The sequence below is a fragment of the Bufo bufo genome, chromosome 2, assembly GCF_905171765.1.
Source record: "Bufo bufo chromosome 2, aBufBuf1.1, whole genome shotgun sequence".
In the NCBI taxonomy this organism is placed as follows: Eukaryota; Metazoa; Chordata; class Amphibia; order Anura; family Bufonidae; genus Bufo; species Bufo bufo.
The window spans coordinates 765610974-765636886 of NC_053390.1; the positions used below are offsets into that span (position 1 = coordinate 765610974).

At 43.4% G+C, this 25913-nt stretch overlaps 1 protein-coding gene across 2 annotated transcripts in view; it reads left to right on the plus strand.

The window, feature by feature from the left end:
- Positions 1-25913, plus strand: part of FAM184B (family with sequence similarity 184 member B) — a 149928-nt gene that overhangs the window by 87560 nt on the left and 36455 nt on the right. For both annotated transcript variants that reach the window (XM_040419043.1, XM_040419044.1), the window contains exon 8: positions 848-923. In XM_040419043.1, the coding sequence (XP_040274977.1) occupies positions 848-923 (76 nt within the window). The remainder of the gene's footprint in view (positions 1-847; positions 924-25913) is intronic.

A 25913-nucleotide genomic window follows, 5' to 3' on the forward strand; every position in this document is an offset into this window, starting at 1 on the left:
GGCAGAGCTTGTTAAGAGCTCATTTGCATCCCTTTCTTCCCAGAAACACACAGACCTGAAAGTAGTGGAGGGTTTAGAATAATGTACAGCAAAAGACTGAGCATTGCACCTGTAAAACATGCTATGTGATATTCTATTTATCAGGAAAGTCTCTATGTATTCCTATGTGTGAGGGTAGCCTCCCTCCCCACATAGTCATCTTTATAATATATTTCCTCAGTAAGAAGCTCTAAAAACTTTCCTGCCTCATGGTGGTCCTGATTTTTCAGTGACTGCAGAGATTTTGAACAATTAAGGTCCCTTTACACAGGATGATATAGCAGCAGATTGTCGTTCCTTCCCGTCAATCGCCTGCTCGCTGGTTGGAGGAAACCACTGTATTTACATGCAGCGATCTCCTCCACAGTATGGGGAGGAGCGATCGCTAATGCCATCATTCTTCCCCGTACTGACTCGTTTGCCGGCTGCAGATGCTGTTTACACGGCACAATCTGCTGCCGGCAAATGCAAATTTTTGTGACTGCGCAAATGAGTGTTTCGCTCGTTCATCGGGTAATCAGCAGTACATTTACACTGCCAGATAATCGCTAACGAGCATTTTTATGAATGATTATTTGCAGGATTCTCGGCCTGTGTGAAGGGCCATTTACAGAAGATGCAGTAGTGAAGAACGAGGAGCCTGCATTTGTATTCACTAAGATATAATAAAAAGTTTATTATTTTGGCATACACTACTGATTAATAGAAAAAATTTGTTACCAAAATCCTACTGTATATAGAGGGACATAATATGGTGTTATGTAGATTGTGGTTATAAATACAGATTTCAAATTTTACTTCTTCTCAGATGTGAATGTGATTGTCATTCCTGCCAAGCTGCAGAAGCATCACAGGAGTTCTCAGAAAATACATCTGGACAACAGGTAGTGTTCTCCTTTTTTTTTTTACAGTAAAGTAATAGAGCTACAGAGTATGAGAGTTTTAGTAGTATGTATGTTATTAGCTTTACTATCCTCACCAAAAGTGAAGCAAATATAGAAATGTGATCATATTTTTGGCTTGAAGAACGAAATCCATCATCCCACGTTTTCTTCTCATAGGTTTAGCTGATCCAGAGAAGGTTAAAAGCGTTATCCAAACCATTCAGTTTACCTTACAGGGCTATTCTCATCTTATAGCTAACATATGCCATCCATTTATGACTGTGAGGGTCTGACCTCTGGAACAGCTGTACATTTAAAAGAGTTAAATCAGCTCCATGGTCCTTTCACTCTCAGGATCTGTAGTGGTCCCAGAGGTTGGATCCTCACCAGTCATATAGTCATGGCATACGCTAGCCTCTCTCTCTTTTATTGATTTAAGTCAGTTTTAAGCCTAAACCTATTGCAATGTACAGCGGTATGCAGTGAAATATTAAGCTCCCGCACATGATGGCTATAGTCAGATAGAAAGTTATCTATGCTTATGCCGGAAAATTGGAGCAATATAGCAGAAAAAAAACAGAGCACCAACTGCTAGAAAGATAGAACAATATTAATCAGCACTGCAGTGAAAGTAGACCTCCCACAAGTTCAATATACTTTTAGGGGCACATTTATCAAGACCGGCGTCAGCCTCTCTATAATTTCCACCTATTATAAAACGTAGCCTTTAATAAATTTAGTATGAAAAACAACCCCACAAATAACACAAAAAGAAAAAAAGAGAAGAACAACAATGCATATAGAGAGTTAGCATTAGATACGATGTGGACCGGGTGTTCCTGAATCCTCCAAGATGCTAGAGGAGACTGTTCTCTGGGTAGGGTTGTGGCATTCGATTTGGGACCTGTCCCTAATGCTGACCCTTTTCTTGATAGTCCTGCCTAAAGAATGGAATGGCCGCCCCGATAGGGGCGATCCCGTATTCAGGAACCTCCTGTATGCCCTAGGATGGCCCTGAAGAAAGGTGACACAGGCAGAGCCATATGGTATGCCTAATATTGTGGCCAATTCTAGGTACAGAAAAATAATAAATGCTCAGTACACATAGTTGTTAAGTAGATATTAAATAAATGCTGAGTACATAATAGTAGATATCAAATAAATGCTGAGTACACAATGTTGTTCTTCTAGATACAAAAATAATGATGCTCAGTACACACGGTTATCTTTATAGATATCAAGTAAATGCTGAGTACATAGTATCATTTATGCGATAGAAAATATAGCTATCGACAACTAGATGCCAAGTACACGCTTTGCCAGTTTATAATACAATGATATAGGTGCCTAAGTTATTGCAGTAGGCAACACCACGCTTTAGGCCCCTAAATTCCAACGCGTTTCGCCCACAACAATAACCTGGGCTCTTCAGGGGACACCTGTAACGGTCACGTCCACACACACACAGGGGTAAGGGTAGTGACCACTGCGCTCCACCCTCACCCCTGGCCCTGCCTACTTGCCTCACGAGTCCTGATGGCAGGGGACAACTGGACGGCAGTCCCTAACTTAGGATATGTGCAGGGAAGACAGACAAGACAAAATACGGAACATGAACGGACCGGGTCAGAACCAAGAGAGCTACGCAGTACAACGGATGGTCAGGAGAAGCCGGGGTCAAATACCAAGAGAGTAGCGAAGTACAAGAGGAGTCCTAAGAGAGTAGTACAGGAGGAGCAGGCAGAGGATCGTCAGGGAACAGGATCAGGTAGGTATTCAGTAGTCCAAAAAATAGCCAGGAACCTAGAAATTAACAGGCAACCTGTGGCCAGCAGGCTGCCTGTATTTATAGTGGGGAGTGAGGGTCATGTGACGTGGCCAGCGTCACATGACCGACAGACCAACCAGTCGAGCACCGAGTGATCAGCTCGGTGCTCAAGGCAGACTAGGAGCAGGGAGCCACCCAGCCAGCAAAGCCGCCCTGGGAATGAGGTCAAGCACAAATCCTCATTCCCAAAGCTAAGCAACAGGTCTGCGGGAAATGGGGGACCGTGTGCGCCTTCGGAACCCCGTGACAGTACCCCCCCTTTTGCGAGGGGCCACCGGACCCAAGACTTCAGGCGATGGCTTTTCAGGGTGTTCTAAATGAAATTTACGAACAAGTCTAGGAGCATGAACCTCCCTAGCAGGTACCCAAGATCTCTCTTCAGGTCCATACCCCTCCTGGTGAATCAGGTACTGCAAGGTATTACGCACCTTCCTGACATCCACTATTTTAGACACCACATACTCGACAGCATCATTAACAAGAACTGGCTGAGGCGAGGCTTTTGATGGTACTACCGGTTCAAAATATTTTTTAAGCAGAGATTTATGGAACACATTATGAATGTGGAATGACTCGGGCAGCTCCAACCTAAAAGATACTGGGTTAATCACTTCCGTGAACTTATATGGTCCAATAAAATGAGGAGCTAATTTTTTTGAAGTTACCTTGGGAGATAGATTCTTGGAGGACAACCATACTTTATCCCCAACCTGAAAGTTCACCCCCCTTGAACGTCTCCTATCGGCCTTGAGTTTTTGAGAACTCTGAGCCTTTTCTAGGTTCGATTGAACCCGGGCCCAAACTGTGCACAGTTCGGAGGAGAGTTTATCTGCTTCAGGGTTAGAGGAGGAGACGGACGACCCAGAATGAAAACGGGGATGAAAACCATGGTTACAGAAGAAAGGGGAGACCCCAGCAGAAGAATTGACATGGTTATTCAAAGCAAATTCAGCCAACGGAAGGAATTTGACCCATAATTGCTGGTCATCAGCAACATACAACCTCAAGAATTGTTCCACAGACTGATTAAGGTGTTCAGTCTGCCCATTACTCTCAGGATGGTAGGCAGAAGAAAAAGACAATTAAATTTTACATCTTTGACAGAAGGCCCTCCAGAATTTGGACACAAACTGCACACCCCTGTCAGAAACAATATTTTCCGGGATGCCATGTAAGCGAACAATCTCTCTCACAAAAATAGACGCCAGGGTTTTAGCATTCGGAAGTTTAGACAGGGGAATGAAATGAACCATTTTGCTAAACCTATCGACCACTACCCAAACTACAGTCTTACCCTCTGCCAGCGGTAGGTCAGTTATAAAGTCCATCGAGATATGGGACCAGGGTCTACTGGGAATGGGTAGGGGTCGTAGGTTACCAGCAGAATTGAATACTAGGCCCCTGTCAGACTAGGTACATCGATGTTATGCATCTTGTTACTATACCAGGTAAATGTGGTAAAGAGAAAGAGAGAAAGTGGGAAATCAAGTGTTGGGGGTGGCCACAGTACCCCCCTACCTACGTGTAGAATCATGGTCAGATATCCACTGTCTCGTTAGTAGAGTAATCTAATGGCCGGCTATAAAAAGCATGAGAAATCAATGTTCTCATTCAATCCTGATGGTGATATGGTATTCAACATAAACATCAACTTCTAAATGTAAGACAGCTTCCTAACTGTCTTACATATAGACCTTTTGATACGCCTGTAACAGGCGTACAAAATGGTAAATGAAAAAGGCCACCAGCCCATCCCCTTCCCTGCCCACACCATGCCCATATTTTTAGATCTGGCTTGAGCAGGGAAAAAGTTGCAGAGTATGGCGCAACTAACCGTTGCGCACAATAAATACACCTAGTGTAGGCGGAATTCAGCTTCATAAATGCCATTTACGTATAATAGGATCCATCTGGGTTTCTGCCAATTTGACAGCAAAAATAATGTACCTGTATGCATTGTAATAAAGTTGGGCTATTTTGGCCGACAAAAGTGATGGAACTGCCAACGGCGGCTTAATACAGACCCCCAAATGGCTTTGCGATCACAACTAGAGTTGAACAAACCTGCCTTTTGGCAGGTTCGAGTTTGGGTACGGGGTTTAAGAGAATTATGTAATGGATTCCGTTCTCACAGAATCCATCACGTAATTCAATGCTGGCATGCCGCATAATACAAGTGTATGGCCAGCTCCGATGGCTTAGTTCTGCCGGCTGTACACTTGTATTATGACAAGGCACTCTAAAGGCATTCCGTTTGGCATGGCGGCATTGAAGTAAATTAGGGATTCCTTAAGAACGGAATCAATTACGTAATTCACTTAAATCCCGAACTCGAACCTTCCAAAAGGCAGGTTCGCTGAACTCTAATCATAACCAAAGCCCTTCTTTGGTAGAACGTTACACTTTCGAAGAAGTATGGGTAGATTTAGACTCTTTTTGTAAAGTATAAGTGAGACAATATTCTAACAATGTAACTATACGTATTCATAGTTTAGTACTCAAGGCTAGAAGTGATCGGCGGTCTCTTAGATATTTTTTTTTCCATAGGAAAAATGAAAGTTGCGACATAGTCTAGGTAATTCAGTGATTTACTGTGGCTCGCAGGTGACGCTGTGTTGCCGTGGAGCTCTAGGCCAAAAATGACTGGTACAAAAATGAGCCATACACATAGCACAACGCAGAGAGTTGAGGAGCTAATTGACAGCCATAACTGGAGTAATTGAAAAGGTTAAGAACTCCTGCTGTCGCCAAGCACACTGTGCCATTCTGTGAACATTATGACATTAAATTGTAATTGCCAATCATTTTTAATTTGCACAGATTTGCCGAGGTATTTACACTAGATCCCTGGAACATTTTGTGCTCGTAATGGAACAGTTTTCCACAATGTTAAATAACAAGCTGTCATGGGAACGGCGGGATGACGTGAGTGTACGTCGCGTCTCGATCTCCCCCACTGCTGGCCTTCCCCTTCCAGGCCGATGTCGAACAGCTGATGCTGATGCCGAAACAGCCGAGATGGAACAGCTGATGCCCTGAGTTGTGAGCCGCGACGCGCCACTATACTCCACCTGGTCTTGTCGCCGGATCGTCTCTGCCGATTGTGGGGAGTTGTCTGGCTGCTGCCGTTGCTGGCTACCGCTCCGGCACTGCTCCTGTCCCTCGACTGGGCTCCATCGCTGCCCCGCTTCTGGTTCCTCCATTTGCCGTCCTCGCTTGTTGCCACTCTGCCTGCTCTGTCTGCGTGCTGTCGTTCGGCTCTGTCTCCCCTCCGGCTCCGATCGATTGGTCTTGCCTGGCTGCTGGCTCCATCTGCTGCCTCCTGCTCTTCTTGCCACTGGACCGCCGGATTCCACCTTGCCGCTCCTGCTTCTGCCTGCTACCGGACTGCCGCCCTGTTGGATACCTCGACTGTTGGATACCTCGGCTGTCTCCTCTTTACCTCGCCACTGCACAGTCACGGCGTACTTCGGGATTAGGCCTCCGGACACGTGAGAATAGCAATTCCATTCAGTTATTCTATACCTGCCGTACTGTTGATTTTTCTGCTATATTGCTGCAAGAGGGATAGCAGTGTATATTGCTGTGAAGAGGGCATAGTTTTGTTTATGTTGAAATCTTGTGCCGTCTGGGGAAAAGGGGGTAAGGAGGAGACAGGGTGAGAAAGGAAAAGTGGGAAAAGAGGGCACAAAGGGAAGAAAAAAAAAAAAAAAAAAAGGGAAAGAAGAGACAGAAAAAAGGGTTAATAGGTGAAAGAAAATATATATAAAAAATAAAATAAAAATGAAAACCTGGTAGGGGGAGAAGGGAAAGGAAGACCAAAGTAGAAACTTAAGCAGAAGGTGAGGGGGGGGGGGAATTGGGGAGAATGCCCCCAAAGCGACGCTCAGTTGATTCCTCCTCAATTAAGTCTGGGACTAAGACCCCAGAGAACAAAATCGACAAGTTTCTGAAATCGCCCTTTTCAAATGAAAAGAACCTAGCCAAAACTAAACCCCCTGCCAAACTGAAAAAATTCGCTAAAACTTCCCAAAATGATGAACTTTCTGAGGATGGACTGGAGGGGGCAGACCAGGAGGCAGGCGAGGACTGTCTCTCTGCACAAATGCGAACTGAATACGACCCATCTGTCTTGGACAAAATCCTATGCGCTGTGGAAAATAATGGCACTTTAGTGCAAGAAATGTCCACCCAATTGGGGTCAGTGCAGAGCGATATTTCATTAATAAGAGAAGACCTAGTAAAGATCCGGGACCGAGTCCTTAGTGTGGAAAAAACTGTCGACTTTTTGCAAACGGACATGGATACGTTAAAATCTAAAACTTTGCTTCTAGCCTCAGAAAATCAAGCACTTCAAAATAAACTAGAGGACTTAGAAAATAGGTCAAGGCGCAACAATGTCCGCATAATTGGTTTCCCAGAAGGAGTGGAAGGCCGACAGCTGGAGGAACAACTTAAAGATGTGATTATGCATAGTCTCGGCAGCGATAATTTCTCTTCTATGTTTCAAATAGAAAGAGCCCACCGAATTCCAGGAGGGAAATTGATTCCGGGGAGACCGCCGCGTGCAGTGTTAATCAAATTACTACTATCCGCGGATAGAGATATGATCCTGAAAAGAGCAAGAGAATGTATACCTATTGAATATCAGGGCACTAATCTGCTCTTCTTTCCTGACTTTGCGCGGCAGACCCAGGAAAAAAGGAAAAGCTTTATAGAGATAAAGAAACGCTTGGCGGCTAAGGAGATTAAATATTCCCTACAGTATCCTGTGAAATTAAGAGTAATTCACAATGGGACTTCTCTTTTTTTTGAGACACCACAACAGGCATCAGACTGGATGGATCAAATAGGCATTTGAAATTGTGTACTACTATGATCGGAGGGATGGAGGGGGGGGGGCCAGGATGGGGGAGAACGGCCGGTGGTTAGAGGTTCGCTGAGTAGTTCGGGCGGATCAATGGATAGGGGGGGGAGGGGTACCCACCTTGCAGGAATGTTTTTCTTTTTTTTTTTTTTTTTTTTTTTTTTTTTTTTTTTTTTTTTCTTCTCGGTGAGCGATGTCCACTAGAATAGTAGCTTGGAATGTCAGAGGACTTGGGGAAAGAGTTAAAAGGCAAGCGATCATGGATGCATTAAAAAGATATCTTCCAGCAATTATTTGTATAGTAGAAACCCATCTAACTAAAGAAACCTTGTTCCGTCTGACAACGGGATGGCAGTCCCAATCGTATCACTCCACCTTTACTGGCTCCTCTAGGGGTATTTCGGTTCTTATTCATAACTCCATAGATTTCACCCTTATAAAATCCTACATAGATGCTCAGGGTAGATTTATCTTCTTGCATGGTAAGCTGCATGGCGACAGCTATATTCTTGCCTTTTTTTATATACCTCCGCCATTCTCAATGTACCCACTGCTTCAACTAATGCTATTTTTTGAAAAAAGACCAGAATGCCGCTTAATCCTGATGGGGGATTTCAATGCGGTCCTTGACCCTAATAAAGATAGATTTTCAATAGATGCAGAAAGGGGGAGGAATTTCTGTAATTCCCCGCTGTCTCAATTTTGTTTAGAGGTTGGAGTGGTGGATATATGGGAATATCTTGGCGGTGGAAAGAGAGTATATTCTTGTGTCAGCAGGGGGGGTAGAGCAATGTCTAGGATCGATTTAGCACTCACCAATGAGAGCAACTTGAGTAATATCTGCAAGATGCGATACGGAATAAGAACAGTTTCGGACCACTCACCCGTACTGATTGAGGTTTCCAGCGGGGAGAATAAGGATATTAGGGGGCTAGGATTTAAGTTGAATCCATACTGGCTCACTATTATGGACAATCTGCAGTCGATTAAACTATTGATGTCCTCCTTTTGGGAGGTCAATCTTCCCTCCGCCAGTATCAATACAGTATGGGATGCCTCGAAAGCATATTTGAGGGGGGTTTTTATAAGTGAGATTGTCGCAGCAAAGAGAATATTTAGGAAGAAAGAGGAGGAATTGGTTCAGATTGCTGTACTTACAACTGAGAGATATGCTAGCCATCCAACTGAACACAACAGGGAAGAGATGCAGAAGGCTAGCTGCTCTCTGGAGAAATATGTAACAGAGAAAGCAAACCACAGGGTATTTTTTAAGGGGCTTAATTACTTCATCGAGTCTGGACGCCCGGGGAAACTTTTAGCTAGAATAATTTCACAACAAGATAAGAAAAAACTATCCATTACTTCGATCCGTAATGTAGAGGGCAAAACCATAACAGATTTAGAGGGAATTGAGAATACTTTTTTACAATACTTTGCCCAGACATATAGATCCTCCCCTGGTCTGTCAGCTGAACTGGCGATGCGTTTCCTGGAGAAAATTCCATTTTCTACTTTAAATGAAGTTCAGAGGGAATATCTCGAGGAGGAGATGTCTCTTATGGAGCTGCAGGAGGCCCTTGGGTCTGTCTCGGGGAACTCATCGCCAGGAGTGGATGGCCTTCCATATGAGGTCTATCGCAAGTATAGTGATGTCATCCTCCCTCAGTTGCTAGAGGTTTTCTCCCAGGCAACACAGGGAGGGAGACTACCACACTCTATGATGGAGGCTCTTATTGTTTTAATTCTAAAAAAGGACAAAGACCCGGCAGAATTGAGCTCCTACAGACCAATATCATTATTAAATACCGATGTTAAGTTACTATCAAAAGTTCTGGCTAGGAGGCTTTCGCGGGTTATGCCCACGATTATTCACCCAGATCAAAATGGCTTTATGCCAAATAGGGGTACTCATCACAATCTGCATAGGCTATTTATGAATATTCAGTCCCCAGGGCGTGGTGCCCGCTCCATCCTGTCGTTGGACGCTACTAAAGCCTTCGACAGGGTGGAGTGGATTTTTCTCTGGGAGGTAATGAAAAGAATGGGCTTTGGCCCAAGATTTATGGCGATGGTCCAGCTACTTTACAATTCCCCAGTTGCCAGGATCAGGATCAATGATTCGACGACAGAGAGTTTCACCTTGGGAAGAGGTACCCGTCAAGGCTGTCCCCTTTCCCCCTTTTTATTTAATATTTATATTGAACCTTTAGCGGCTTTGATAAGACAGGACTCGGAGGTGGTTGGTTTTGGCATAATGGGGCAGCATGACCGCGTATCTCTTTACGCAGATGATATCTTGGTTTTCATCCATCAAACAGATACGACTCTTCCTCGTATAATGGACTTGGTTGGCCACTTCTCCGAGTTATCTGGACTTGAGATCAACTGGGATAAGACCGTCCTTCTTCCTATAGATGAGTTGCGAGGCGAATTTAATAATCAGGTAACGATCTCTGATTCAGTAAAGTACCTGGGGATAACAGTTTCTGCTAAACCTCAAGAATATTTACAACTTAACCTAATTCCTTTGTTAGTAAAGCTAAGAGCAAAAATTAAGATATGGCAAAAAATTCTTCTAGCAAGAGCGGATAGAATTTCAATAATAAAAATGGTAGTGCTTCCCCAGGTTCTTTATGTCTTGCGCAACTCGCCTATATGGATTACAGATAAACACTTTAGATTGATAGAGCGGGTGCTCAATGATTTATTATGGGGGAGGAAGCGCGTGAGATTGAAGGCACTCTATTTTTCTATGCCCTACAATCGGGGAGGTCTTAACCTCCCCTATTTTAGGGGCTACTTTGTGGCCTCCCAACTCTGCCTTTTTAATGATTGGGAAAATAGCCCCTTCTGCAGTAAAGTGGTGAAAGATGCAGGTTTTTCCGATTTTTTTACCGTACTGGAATCTGATTATTTGTCAAATTCAATTAGAGGGTTTACACTGTTCTGCAGAATGGCTATAAAGACTTGGTCGGCCATAAGGAGCTGGTGTGGAGTTAAGGCATCGCTTATTTGCACCCCATTATGGCATAACCAAAAACTTCTTAATTTAAAAGATTTAAGTTGCCGCCAGTACTGGAGGACCAAAAATGTGCAATACTTACATCAAGTAGTTAGTGGAGGACAAATTTTGCCCCTTATGGAACTAAGGGCAAATTTAGGTGAGGTGGCTTGGTATGCATATTTCCAATTGAGGTCAGCACTTTCTAATACTTTGAATAGTCACCTTTTTATTATAGATACTTCTGTATTTTTACAGGACTTAATTTGTAAGAAAATTGTCACGAGAATTAAACTATCTCACTGTTACAGACACTTAATGGATAATTTTTTTTTGGATGTTTTCTCTCCGGGACAGAGAGCCTGGTCTTCTCTCCTTTCAGAGGCAGGCCCTCCTAACTGGGAGAATATAGGGGAAAGTTTAAAATTGGTTTCACATAATTTTAACCACACTGTTGTACAATTTAATATTTTGCACAAAATTTATGTAACACCCATATGGTTATATAGAAGAGGACTCAGGGCTTCCTCTGACTGCCCCCGTTGTGGCGAGCCCGAGGCAGATCATTTACATCTGTTCTGGGACTGCCCAATGGTGAGTAGTTATTGGAGCCTGGTCCAAAAGAATCTGGCGCGTAAACTTAAAATTGTGGTTCCCTTGTCTCCCAGGATATGGGTCCTGGGAGATTTATCTGAGGTTAATTATCAACCCATAAAAAGCCATTTGTTGACTAAGGTGATGTTCTTAGCTAGGCTCCTGATTTCTAGATCCTGGTTTTGTTCTTCCGCCCCAGACTGTAATAACTGGCTGGGCTTGGTAGAGAAAGTGAAAAGTTACGAGAAGATCCTGTACAAAAAAAGAGGATCCTATTTAAAGTGGAATAGCTTATGGAAAGATTGGGATACGACTAATTAATTATGATCCCTTTTTCTATTTTTTTTTTTTTTTTTTTTTTCCTGCAAGGGGGGGGGGGGGGGGGGTTTATGGGGTGAGCTGGGGAAAATTCTAGCTGTCCGGCTTTTCTGTATGTATTATATTGATTAAGAATGTGGAGGTATATTGGAAGCATGGGAGGGTCTCCAGGACTGAAGGAGGGGGGACTTCCCGGTATTAAATAATGGTGGAAATTTTTTTATCCAGGTATAATATCGAGCGGTACATGGGTAGGGGACCGTGGCTCGGGGTCTGGAGGTGCCCGGGTATCGGGCGCAGCTCGGGATACGGCTCTTCCCGTCAGACATGAGGCTCGATTGCGGGCAGGGAGGTGACACACGCGGTGGGCGCGCTACTATGTGCTCATTTAAAGAGACAGAGCAGGTATCTGGCTCTGTTTTTTGCTTATATCCTTTTTAATTGCTGAGTGACACTCGTTTCGAGTTCTCTGCCGCATGAAATATCAATGCGAATAAACGCAAAGTATGGCGAACCATGCAACTGATAGCTGACTTAATCACATGGGGATGAGGCAGTAAAATATACGAGTGGGTTTCTACCACTGTGGTAAAAGACTGCTGGACCCCCCTCTCTGGTTTTTGCTTTATCAAATGCCTGCGATTAAAGATCGCTGCAAGCTCGCCTTTAGGCAGCATGTGAGCATAAAGCGATCGGCCACATGAGTGCCAGTCCTTCCGCTCGTACTTGCCCGTGTCTGGGGGAGGGCGTGCGCGAGCGGCGCTCGCTGCCGGGCGGCTGTCTGGATTTCGGGCCCCTATCCCTGTAGCGAATGGAGAACCTGGGCTAAGTGGGTTGCTTTTTCCATTTGCATTATCAAGCCTAGGATGTCGGGTGAGCCCTGTCACCCTCCCCAGTAGGAGACCTCCCTTTGATTTTCAAATACTGACATTATTATGGATATCTGCATGAAATTAGTGTCAATTATGTTTATAGATTAGAATTGGCGGATCTATGGAATTTATAATATCAAGTATGTAATATGGATTTAAATTTTTGTATTATAACAATAAAATATTTAAAAAAAAAAAAAAAAAAAAAAAATAACAAGCTGTAATGTGAATATTTTAAAAAATGTCATGTGTTTTCTTTGCTTTCATTAAACTGTGTACTAATTTCCATATACATACCTTAACCACCCCTAGCTTAAACCCCCTTAATGACCAGACCACTTTTTACAATTCTGCACTACACTACTTTCACGGTTTATTGTGCGGTCATACAACTTACCACCCAAATGAATTTTACCTCCTTTTCTTCTCACTAATAGAGCTTTCATTTGGTGGTATTTCATTGCTGCTGACATTTTTACTTTTTTTGCTATTAATCGAAATTTACCGAAATTTTTGCAAAAAAATGTAATTTTTCACTTTCAGTTGTAATTTTTTTTAAAAAAAAACTACATTTCTATATAAATTTTTCTCTAAATTTATTGTTCTACATGTCTTTGATTAAAAAAAATGCAATAAGTGTATATTTATTGGTTTGGGTAAAAGTTATAGTGTTTACAAACTATGGTACAAAAATGTGAATTTCTGCATTTTGAAGCAGCTCTGACTTTCTGAGCACCTGTCATGTTTCCTGAGGTTCTACAATGCCCAGACAGTAGAAAAAACCCACAAATGACCCCATTTCGGAAAGTAGACACCCTAAAGTATTCGCTGATGGGCATAGTGAGTTCATAGAACTTTCTATTTTTTGTCACAAGTTAGCGTAATATGATGATTTTTCTTTTCTTACAAAGTCTCATATTCCACTAACTTGTGACAAAAAATAAAAACTTCCATGAACTCACTATGCCCATCACGAAATACCTTGGGGTGTTCTCTTTCCAAAACAGGGTCACTTGTGGGCTAGTTATACTGCCCTGGCATTTAAGGGGCCCTAATGCGTGAGAAGTAGTTTGAAATCCAAATGTGTTAAAAATGCCCTGTGAAATCCTAAAGGTGCTCTTTAAAATTTGGGCCCCTTTGCCCACCTAGGCTGCAAAAAAAGTGTCACACATGTGTTATCTCCGTACTCAGAAGAAGTAGGGCAATGTGTTTTTGGGTGTCTTTTTACATATACCCATGCTGGGTGAGAGAAATATCTCTCTAAAAGTCAACTTTTCCCATTTTTTTATACAAAGTTGTCATTTTAGAGAGATATTTCTCTCACCCAGCATGGGTATATGTAAAAAGACACCCCAAAACACATTGCCCTACTTCTCCTTAGTACGGCGATACCACATGTGTGACACTTTTTTGCAGCCTAGGTGCGCAAAGGGGCCCAAATTCCTTTTAGGAGGGCATTTTTAGACATTTGGATTCCAGACTTCTTCTCACGCTTTAGGGCCCCTAAAATGCCAGGGCAGTATAAATACCCCACATGTGACCCCATTTTGGAAAGAAGACACCCCAAGGTATTCCATGAGGGGCATGTCGAGTTCATAGAAGATTTTTTTTTGGCACAAGTTAGCGGAAATTGATTTCTTTTTGTTTTTTCTCACAAAGTCTCCCTTTCCGCTAACTTGGGACAAAAATTTCAATCTTTCATGGACTCAATATGCCCCTCAGCGAATACCTTGGGGTGTCTTCTTTCCAAAATGGGGTCATTTGTGGGGTGTTTGTACTGCCCTGGCATTTGAGGGTCTCCGCAATCATTACATGTATGGCCAGCATTAGGAGTTTCTACTATTCTCCTTATATTGAGCATACGGGTAATGAGATTTTTTTTCCGTTCAGCCTCTGGGCTGAAAGAAAAAATGAACGGCACAGATTTCTTCATTCGCATCGATCAATGTGGATGAAAAAATCTCTGCCAAAAAAAAAAAAGGAGGTGTAAGGCGTCTGCCAGGACATAGGAGCTCCGCCCAACATCCAAACCCACTTAGCTCGTATGCCCTGGCAAACCCGATTTCTCCATTCACATCAATCGATGTGGATGAATAAATCATTGCCGGGATTTTTATTTTTTTATTTTTTTATATACAAAGTGTTTGCCAAAGCATATGAACACCGCCCCTCAGCTCATAAGCCTCGGCAAACATATCTTTTTTACTGCAGAGGAGAAATCTCGTCTTGCAGCGCCGCATACACCGACTTTTGTGTAATCTGACAGCAGCGCAATGCTTCTGTCAGAATGCACATCAGTGCTGCAGCTCGTTCATCGGTTGGTCCACCTAGAAGGTAAAAAAAAAAAAAAAAAAAGAAAAAACCAGGCCCCAACGCAATAAATTTATTAACATTAAGTTTATATAACATTTGAACATTAACTTTTATAAACTTTATTTAACTTTTTGAACAGAACATTAACTTTTTTGCTTACCGGTGATTTTTTAAAAATTTTTTTTAACCTTTATAGGACAAACCTCTCCTTCCCCATGGAACAATGTGCAAAGCGTAAATCGCCCAGAGATGTGGCGAAGTACATTATGCACTTTGTCCCAGGTGAAAGGAGAGGTTTGCAGAAGCTGTGAGTGAAAGGGCCCTAATAGCCCTGTGTGCCTGTCCTGTGTAACGCAATCCCTATGCTAAGTGTACCTGTGTGTGGTACTTCCGGAAACACTCCCCTAAGCATAGGGCAGGGTGGTCAGGGCAGTCAGAAAATAAATAGCGGGTGTCATGCCTTATTCCACTCCTGCTACAGACGCAACATCTTTTTCGGGGTGGCGCTTGGGTTGAGGTACCAGAAACGACACTGGGGAAATGTCGCTCGTGTAGACGGCTCACTACACTGGTGGATGGGGCCACGGAACCTCCTGGATACAGGAGGTTCTCGATGATCTCTTCCTGAAATTTGAGGAAGGATCCTGTTCTCCCAGCCTTACTGTAGAGAACAAAACTATTATATGCAGCCAATTGAATCAAATATACAGACACCTTCTTATACCAGCGTCTGGTGCGTCGGGAAACTAAATAAGGAGCCAACATCTGGTCATCGAAGTCCACCCCTCCCATGAGCAAATTATAGTCGTGGACTGAGAGGGGCTTTTTAATGACACTGGTTGCCTGTTCTATTTGTATTGTCGTGTCTGCGTGAATGGAGGAGAGCATGTAAACGTCACGCTTGTCTCTCCATTTCACCGCGAGCAGTTCTTCATTACATAAGGCAGCCCTCTCCTCCCTTGCAAGACGGGTGGTAACGAGCCGTTGGAGGAAGCCCCGGCGACTAGGTCGCGTGGTGCCACAGCAGCCAATCTGTTCTAGGAACAAATGCCTGAAGAGGGGCACACTTGTGTAAAAATTGTCCACATAAAGATGGTACCCCCTGCCAAATAAGGGTGACACCAAGTCCCATACTGTCTTCCCACTGCTCCCCAGGTAGTCAGGGCAACCAACCGGCTCCAGGGTCTGATCTTTACCCTCATAGACACAAAATTTGTGCGTATAGCCTGTGGCCCTTTCACAGAGCTTATACAATTTGACCCCATACTGGGCGCGCTTGCTTGGGATGTATTGTTTGAAGCCAAGGCGCCCGGTAAAATGTATAATGGACTCGTCTATGCAGATGTTTTGCTCAGGGGTATACAAATCTGCAAATTTGGTGTTAAGGTGGTCTATGAGGGGCAGAAATTTTGTGGAGCCGGTCAAAAGCTGGGTGGCCTCTGGGACGAGAGGTGCTGTTGTCGCTAAAGTGCAGGAAACGCAGGATGGTCTCAAATCGTGTCCTGGACATGGCAGCAGAGAACATGGGCATGTGATGAATTGGGTTCGTGGACCAATATGACCGCAATTCATGTTTTTTTGTCAGGCCCATGTTGAGGAGAAGGCCTAGAAAAATTTAAAATTCGGAAACTTGGACGGGTTTCCACCGGAAAGACTGGGCATAAAAGCTTCCCGGGTTGGCGGCTAAAAATTGAGTGGCATACCGATTTGTTTCTGCCACGACTAAGTCCAAGAGCTCCGCAGTCAAGAACAGCTCAAAAAATCCCAGTGCCGATCCGATCTGAGCTGTCTCCACACGAACTCCAGACTGGGCGGTGAAAGGGGGAACTACAGGTGCGGCTGAAGTTGGGGGCTGCCAATCAGGGTTTGCCAGCACCTCAGGGACTCTAGGGGCTCTACGGGCCTGTCTGTGCGGTGGCTGCAACGGGGGAACTAATGCACGTGCCACCGTACCAGCTTCAACTGCCCTTCTGGTGCTCGCCACTTCACCATGTTGTACGGCAGTGCTGGTACTAGGTCCAGGATGGGCTGCGCTGCTGGTGTATGCCTCACCACATAATCCGACACCGCCAGACCCACTCTGCTGCCCTTGAAGCGGATCCTGCGCAACCTGTGGTCTAGCAACACGGGGCCGGGTACGCCTGGTGGTATCAGGGACCTCAACCTCCTCGTCCGAACTTTGGGTCAGACTGCCACTGCTTTCTACAGGTTCGTATTCTGACCCGCTGGATTCGTCAGATGAGGGTTCCTATTCCTCATCCGACTGGGTCAGAATCCTGTAGGCCTCCTCAGAAGAATACCCCTTATTTGCCATTTGGTCAACTAAATTTAGCGGGTATTCCCTGAGACTACCCAAGAAAAAAAGCAAGCCTGTCTTACAAATGGGAGGCTAGCGAAGTACCGGAAGCCGCTGCGATTGATAAAAAATATCAAAACTGATTTTTTTATCGCCGCAGCGCTTGTAAAGTGATTGTGCAGTGATAAAAAAATAATAATTTTTTGTCACTGCGGTGGGGCGGGTGTGGGTGAACGCACGTGTGGGCGACTGATCAGGCCTGATCGGGCAAACACTGCGTTTTGGGTGGAGGGCGAACTAAGGTGACACTAATACTATTATAGATCTGACTGTGATCAGTTTTGATCACTTACAGATACTATAAAAGTACCAATGCTGATTAGCGATACGCTAATCAGCAAATCAGTGACTGCGGTGCGGTGGGCTGGGCGCTAACCGACGCTAACTACCTAACCAAGGGACCTAAACTATCCTAAAACCTAACCGTCAATACTAGTGAAAAAAATCACTTTTTACCTTTCACTAGGTGATTGACAGGGGCGATCAAGGGGTGATCAAGGGGTTAATTGGGGTGATAGGGGGTGATCTGGGGCTAAGTGTACTGTTTGGTGTACTCACTGTGATGTTTGCTCCTCTGCTGGGACCAACCGACGAAAAGGACCAGCAGAGGAGCACAGAAGCCATTTAACACCTTATATTTATAAATATAATGTGTTAACTGGCTTGGGATTTGTTTTTTTGAAAATCATCAGCCTGCCAGCGACGATCATTGGCTGGCAGGCTGATGACGAACTTGTCCTCTAACTTTTGCCAGCCCGCGATGCGCATGCGCGGGCCGGCTGTGAGCGTAATCTCGCATCTCGCGAGATGACGCGCCGGCGCGTCCAGGAGGAATAGATCGACCGCTTCCGGAACGCAATACTGCGTTAGGCAGTCCGGAGGCGGTTAAACAGCTTCAGGGTTCTTCCACGCATGAATTTATCGCTGCCATTTTTTACTAGTAAAAATAATAACCTCAAACTTTTTCTTTGGTCCATCAGTTTTTTGGGCAGTTTTTCCGGTGTGTTTTGCACACAGTATGGGTCATTTCCAAACATTTTTACTTCATTTTTTTGCATAAAAATGTTGCAAGACCCCCTTTTAAAGATCCGTGTGAAGATATTTTGTCACAAAGGTGTTTTTAAGCCATCCGCACAATTTGGGATTGGCGTAAAAGAGAGGAGTGAAAACGACTCCAGCCAGGTGCACAGACTGCTGGAGGGGCACCTAATCTATGATGTGGTCTGCTCCTCATAATAAATTAGGCAAATGCACCAGCAGCCCAGGGGGCAAACAAAGACCTGCGTGAGAAGCAAGTGTTTTTAAATGACCCCCAGTTTTGTCTTACCACTAACATTTTTCCCCTATAGAGAAGTTGTCATAGTGCCTGAAAAATAAGGTAAATGCTCCAAATGCTGCATTTGTGAAAGGAAGCCAAAAAGACAAAAAACACCACCTAATGAACAAAAACACCAGGAGCAAAAACTTCTTGTATGTCTTGCGTTTCCTACATATTTCCCATAAATCTTCAGCTAACATGTGGATCAGCTAACACCACAAAAGAAAACCCCAAATTGCTGAAAAATCCCACTAAAACTACATGTGAGAGCACCCTAAAAGCAATTATGTATGATGTAGCGGTAACCCTGACATTTATTTGAAAAAATTGAAAAAAAAAAACCTGAATATGGATATTCTAATGATATGCAATATATGTAGAACCATGCAGAAGTAGCCAGTATATTTTTTATAGAGTTAAATACCAGTGACAGCCACCAAGTGGCGCTCATGAACTTTCTGTGTAAGTTAGCTAGGTTCATATTGGCATTTTACTTCTTTCTTATGTACATGTGACCAAAGATAATTTGTGGACTGTGTTAAAATCATAATTGTATTTGCTATAAATTAATATAAATATTCTTTTGCATCAGTTTGCAAATACACCTAAAAAGATGAAATCCCAGCCTTAACTGTCATATTTTAACGCCTGATCTAATTGGGTAAATATACGGTACCCTTAATATATTTAAATAATTATACCCTTAGTATATTGTGTATATATGGTATACATTGTATTAAATGAACTAAAAAATGTTTATGCAGGCTAAAAAAAAAAGAAAATAAAAGTGAGCAAAGAAGAAAAATGCAAAAGCAAGAAATGCAATACTACCAAACACCACAAGGTGTCACACTTGAGTTTTCTGTGCAAATTATATTTTCAGGCTGGATGCAGTATACATGTATAGACCGCCACTGCATGATATCGTACAGTATATATACAGTATATAGGATGTTAGATGGGTGAACCATTTGAAGGAAATGGTGGAATGGCACTTGTATAAATAAGTTTCTCGTCGTCCAGTCCCTTTCTTTTTTTCACCTTTGAAATGGTGTTCTTCACACAAACTAGCACACCGACTTTTATTAGTGCTGAACTTATGTCCCAAGTGCACGGTGAACAGAGTCTGAGGTGATAAGCAAATCGGCCTAAATATATATTAGTTTTTATCACTAGGTATGTTGCATTCATACAGTCAGTAATCTGATATTTGACTATCATTACATAAAGCTTAAGAGTTAGATACATATCTGTGTAACTTGGCTAAAATATTATCAGCTAGTTTTATCACATGAGCAATTGGTCAATTGTGGACATGACTATTGATGAAATGACTCATTAGACATAAGACTATGAATGACCTGTTATTACACCTGCCCCAAGAACTGACCACGGAAACCAGCGGCGTCCTGAGGGGTGAGATCCTATAAGGCGAAAATGTTGCACGTTTATTACAAGCAAGTTTATTACTTTTAAATTTTTTCGTTTTGTCTGCAAATAAATTAAAGGGAACCTGTTACCAGCAAACTCCCCTTCCATCTGTTTGCAGACACATAGCTGTGGTTCTTTTGTTGATCTGAGGCTCCGCTCCTGAGTTATGTTTTTTCTTAATGTAAAAATTAGGTGCATGAGGTGTCACCATTGCTCTTGTTGCACCCATCTCCACTCCTTTCCAGGGCCAGATTAAGGGTTCTAGGAGTATGGAGCACTCCAATCATTGGAGATCCCCCTGCTAACACAAATGCTAACACATACTGGACAACATTAAGTAAGAGTTGTATACTGCTTTGGAGTAAACCTTACAGTAGCATCATCCAGTAGCTTATTTGCCAATGCTAACAAGTTGACTTGCAGGAGCCTGGAGTGTGTATCTTGCGAAGTGCAACACCAATTTTTTTCCAGGTGTGGACATGCCCCCTTTCCTCAGACTCCTCCCCCTTCCATTTATGCCCTACACTCTTTTCATGACATGTCACCCATGTGCTGTGCGAGGGGTTTTCCAACTCTACTGGGAGTTCAGGAGGTCTCCCCTTTTTCCAAGAGCTTCTCAGATGTTCCAAGAAAGTTGGCAAGTTTGTGCTATAGGTATAGTAACTTCTACATACATGCCTACTCATAAACACGTTCTACATGTACAACTTAATTGTAGACCTATATGTGGAAAGCGCAATCATTATGCACTAAGAGAAGGGGAAGGATGTGCAGCGCGCACAGCACTTTTTTGTTACATCCCCTGAACACAGGTTTTACTGCAGCTGGATTCATACGAGCGTTCACACTTTCCATTGTTCTCCTCTGTTACAAGAAGACAACTAAGACAAACAGAGGTGAACAGACTCCATTCACTATAATGGGGTCTGCTCAGGATGCTGCTTCTTTACTGGACAAAAAAATCATGCATGCAGAACTTTTTTGTCCAGTCTTTTGGACAGAATCTGTGACAGAGGCCCCGACAGCACAGATATGAGTAGGTAGTATCGGATCAAAGTATAGCATCGGATCTGAGTTTAACACACAAATACAGTGCCAGGACCAACATCATTACATAAATACAACACTGGAACATAGCATATTACATAAATACAGCACCAGACCAAGCTCATATCACAAATACAGCCCCAGAAACAAGCAAACTACATAAATACAGCCCCAGAACCAAGCGTATAAGTCAAATACAGCACCAGAACCAAGCTCACTACATAAATACAGAACCAGAACCAAGCTCATCACACAAATACAGCACCAGAAACAAGCCCATAAGCCAAATACAGCCCCAGAACCAAGCTCATATCACAAATACAGCACCAGACCCAAGCAAACTACATAAATACAGCCCCAGAACCATGCTCACTACACAAATACAGCTCCAGAACCAAGCGTATAAGTCAAATACAGCACCAGAACCAAGCTCATTTAATAAATACAGCACCTGAACCAAGCTCATTTAATAAATACAGCACCAGAACCAAGCTCATTTAATAAATACAGCACCAGAACCAAGCTCATCACACAAATACAGCACCAGAACCAAGCTCATTTAATAAATACAGCACCAGAACCAAGCTCATCACACAAATACAGCACCAGAACCAAGCTCATCACACAAATACAGCACCAGAACCAAGCTCATTTAATAAATACAGCACCAGAACCAAGCTCATTTAATAAATACAGCACGAGAATCAAGTTTATTACATAAATACAGCACCAGAACCAAGATCATTACATAAATGCAGCACCAGAACCAAGCCTATTACAAAAATATATCACCATATGCAACTTATTACATAAATACAGCACCAGACCCAAGCTCATCACATAAATTTATCACCAGAGGCAATTCATTACATGAATACAGCACCAGAACCAAGCTCACACTGTACCCCTGATATAATCATGGCATCATACTATGCAAAAATAAAGTGCCACACACAGTGCCCCTAAAGGTAGTGCCACACAATCTATGCCGTCTGTATATAGTGCCACACACAGTGCCCCTAATGGTAGTGCCACATGCTCTGTGCCCCCTGTACATAGTGCCACATGCTTGGTTCCCCCCATTTAAATAGTGCCATACCCTCTGTGAATCCCATATATAATGCCTTATACTCTGTGCCCCCTTTATATGGTGCCTAATATTCTGTGCTCCATATATATATATATATATATATATATATATACACTCACCTAAAGAATTATTAGGAACACCATACTAATACGGTGTTGGACCCCCTTTTGCCTTCAGAACTGCCTTAATTCTACGTGGCATTGATTCAACAAGGTGCTGATAGCATTCTTTAGAAATGTTGGCCCATATTGATAGGATAGCATCTTGCAGTTGATGGAGATTTGAGGGATGCACATCCAGGGCACGAAGCTCCCGTTCCACCACATCCCAAAGATGCTCTATTGGGTTGAGATCTGGTGACTGTGGGGGCTATTTTAGTACAGTGAACTCATTGTCATGTTCAAGAAACAAATTTGAAATGATTCGAGCTTTGTGACATGGTGCATTATCCTGCTGGAAGTAGCCATCAGAGGATGGATACATGTTCTCATTCTGTTTACGCCAAATTCGGACTCTACCATTTGAATGTCTCAACAGAAATCGAGACTCATCAGACCAGGCAACATTTTTCCAGTCTTCAACAGTCCAATTTTGGTGAGCTCATGCAAATTGTAGCCTCTTTTTCCTATTTCTAGTGGAGATGAGTGGTTCCCGGTGGGGTCTTCTGCTGTTGTAGCCCATCCGCCTCAAGGTTGTGCGTGTTGTGGCTTCACAAATGCTTTGCTGCATACCTCGGTTGTAACGAGTGGTTATTTCAGTCAACGTTGCTCTTCTATCAGCTTGAATCAGCCGGCCCATTCTCCTCTGACCTCTAGCATCCACAAGGCATTTTTGCCCACAGGACTGCCGCATACTGGATGTTTTTCCCTTTTCACACCATTCTTTGTAAACCCTAGAAATGGTTGTGCGTGAAAATACCAGTAACTGAGCAGATTGTGAAATACTCAGACCGGCCCGTCCGGCACCAACAACCATGCCACGCTCAAAATTGCTTAAATCACCCTTCTTTCCCATTCTGACATTCAGTTTGGAGTTCAGGAGATTGTCTTGACCAGGACCACACCCCTAAATGCATTGAAGCAACTGCCATGTGATTGGTACCGTTGACTAGAAATTGCATTAATGAGAAATAGAACAGGTGTTCCTAATAATTTTTCAGGTGAGTGTATACACTGCTCAAAAAAATAAAGGGAACACAAAAATAACACATCTTAGATCTGAGTTAATTAAATATTCTTCTGAAATACTTTGTTCTTTACATAGTTGAATGTGCTGACAACAAAATCACACAAAAAAAAAAATGGAAATCAAATTTTTCAACCCATGGAGGTCTGGATTTGGAGTCACACTCAAAATTAAAGTGGAAAAACACACTACAGGCTGATCCAACTTTAATGTAATGTCCTTAAAACAAGTCAAAATGAGGCTCAGTAGTGTGTGTGGCCTCCACGTGCCTGTATGACCTCCCTACAACGCCTGTGCATGCTCCTGATGAGGTGGCGGACGGTCTCCTGAGGGATCTCCTCCCAGACCTGGACTAAAGCATCTGCCAACTCCTGGACAGTCTGTGGTGCAACGTGACGTTGGTGGATAGAGCGAGACATGATGTCCCAGATGTGCTCAATTGGATTCAGGTCTGGGGAACGGGCGGGCCAGTCCATAGCATCAATGCCTTCGTCTTGCAGGAACTGCCGACACACTCAAACCACATGAGGTCTAGCATTGTCTTGCATTAGGAGGAACCCAGGGCCAACCGCACCAGCATATGGTCTCACAAGGGGTCTGAGGATCTCATCTCGGTACCTAATGGCAGTCAGGCTACCGCTGGCGAGCACATGGAGGGCTGTGCGGCCCTCCAAAGAAATGCCACCCCACAACATTACTGACCCAATGCCAAACCGGTCATGCTGGAGGATGTTGCAGGCAGCAGAACGTTCTCCACGGCGTCTCCAGACTCTGTCACGTCTGTCACATGTGCTCAGTGTGAACCTGCTTTCATCTGTGAAGAGCACAGGGCGCCAGTGGCGAATTTGCCAATCTTGGTGTTCTCTGGCAAATGCCAAACATCCTGCACGGTGTTGGGCTGTGGACTGTGGACGTCGGGCCCTCATATCACCCTCATGGAGTCTGTTTCTGACCGCTTGAGCAGACACATGCACATTTGTGGCCTGCTGGAGGTCATTTTGCAGGGCTCTGGCAGTGCTCCTCCTGTTCCTCCTTGCACAAAGGCGGAGGTAGCGGTCCTGCTGCTGGGTTGTTGCCCTCCTACGGCCTCCTCCACGTCTCCTGATGTACTGGCCTGTCTCCTGGTAGCGCCTCCATGCTCTGGACACTATGCTGACAGACACAGCAAACCTTCTTGCCACAGCTCGCATTGATGTGCCATCCTGGATAAGCTGCACTACCTGAGCCACTTGTGTGGGTTGTAGACTCCGTCTCATGCTACCACTAGAGTAAAAGCACCGCCAGCATTCAAAAGCATAGGAACTGAGAAGTGGTCTGTGGTCACCACCTGCAGAACCACTCCTTTATTGGGGGTGTCTTGCTAATTGCCTATAATTTCCACCTGTTGTCTATCCTATTTGCACAACAGCATGTGAAATTGATTGTCACTCAGTGTTGCTTCCTAAGTGGACAGTTTGATTTCACAGAAGTGTGATTGACTTGGAGTTACATTGTGTTGTTTAAGTGTTCCCTTTATTTTTTTGAGCAGTGTATATATATATTCCTCCTTCGTGCCTGTTATCTATGCCTCCTTTATATATATAGTGCCTTTTATCTGCATATAGCACTTCTTGTCTGTGCCCCCTGTGTATATAGCGCCTTTTATGTTCCCTCTTTATATATAGTGCCTCTTAACTGAGCCCCCGTTATATAGTGTCTAGTATCTGTGCCAGCTTTATTGTAGTGCGTCTTATTTGTGCCCTGGTGTATATAATGCCTCTTTATCTATGCCCCATGTATATAGCACCTCTTATCTGTTCCCCTCTATAAAGTCCCTACTTTATGTCCCCTTTATATATAGTGCCTCTTGTCTGTGCCCCTTTATATATAGTGCCTCTTGTCTATGCCCCTTTATATATAGTTCCACTTGTCTGTGCCCCTTTATATATAGTGCCTCTTGTCTGTGCCCCTTTATATATAGTCCCTCCTGTCTGTGCCCCTTTATATACAGTTCTACTTCTCTGTTCCCCCTTTATATATAGTGCCTCTTGTCAGTGCCCCTTTATATATAGTGCCTCTTGTCTATGCCCCTTTATATATAGTTCCACTTGTCTGTGCCCCTTTATATATAGTGCCTCTTGTCTGTGCCCCTTTATATATAGTGCCTCTTGTCTGTGCCCCTTTATATATAGTCCCTCCTGTCTGTGCCCCTTTATATACAGTTCTACTTCTCTATTCCCCTTTATATATAGTGCCTCTTGTCAGTGCCCCTTTATATATAGTGCCTCTTGTCAGTGCCCCTTTATATATAGTGCCTCCTATATGTCCCCTTTATATATAGTGCCTCTTGTCAGTGCCCCTTTATATATAGTGCCTCTTGTCAGTGCCCCTTTATATATAGTGCCTCTTGTCAGTGCCCCTTTATATATAGTGCCTCTTGTCAGTGCCCCTTTATATATAGTGCCTCCTATATGTCCCCTTTATATATAGTGCCTCTTGTCAGTGCCCCTTTATATATAGTGCCTCTTGTCAGTGCTCCTTTATATATAGTGCCTCTTGTCAGTGCCCCTTTATATATAGTGCCTCTTGTATGTGGCATTTTCTGTATCTGCATTATCTGTGGCATTTTAATTAGGTGAACCACAGCTATCTGTCCATGTAAACAGTTGAATATGAAGGTCGCTGGTGACAGATTGTCTTTAAAGGGAACCTGTCACCATAAAAATGAAAAAGAAGTTATATACTGTATATATATATATATATATATATATATATATATATTTATTTATTT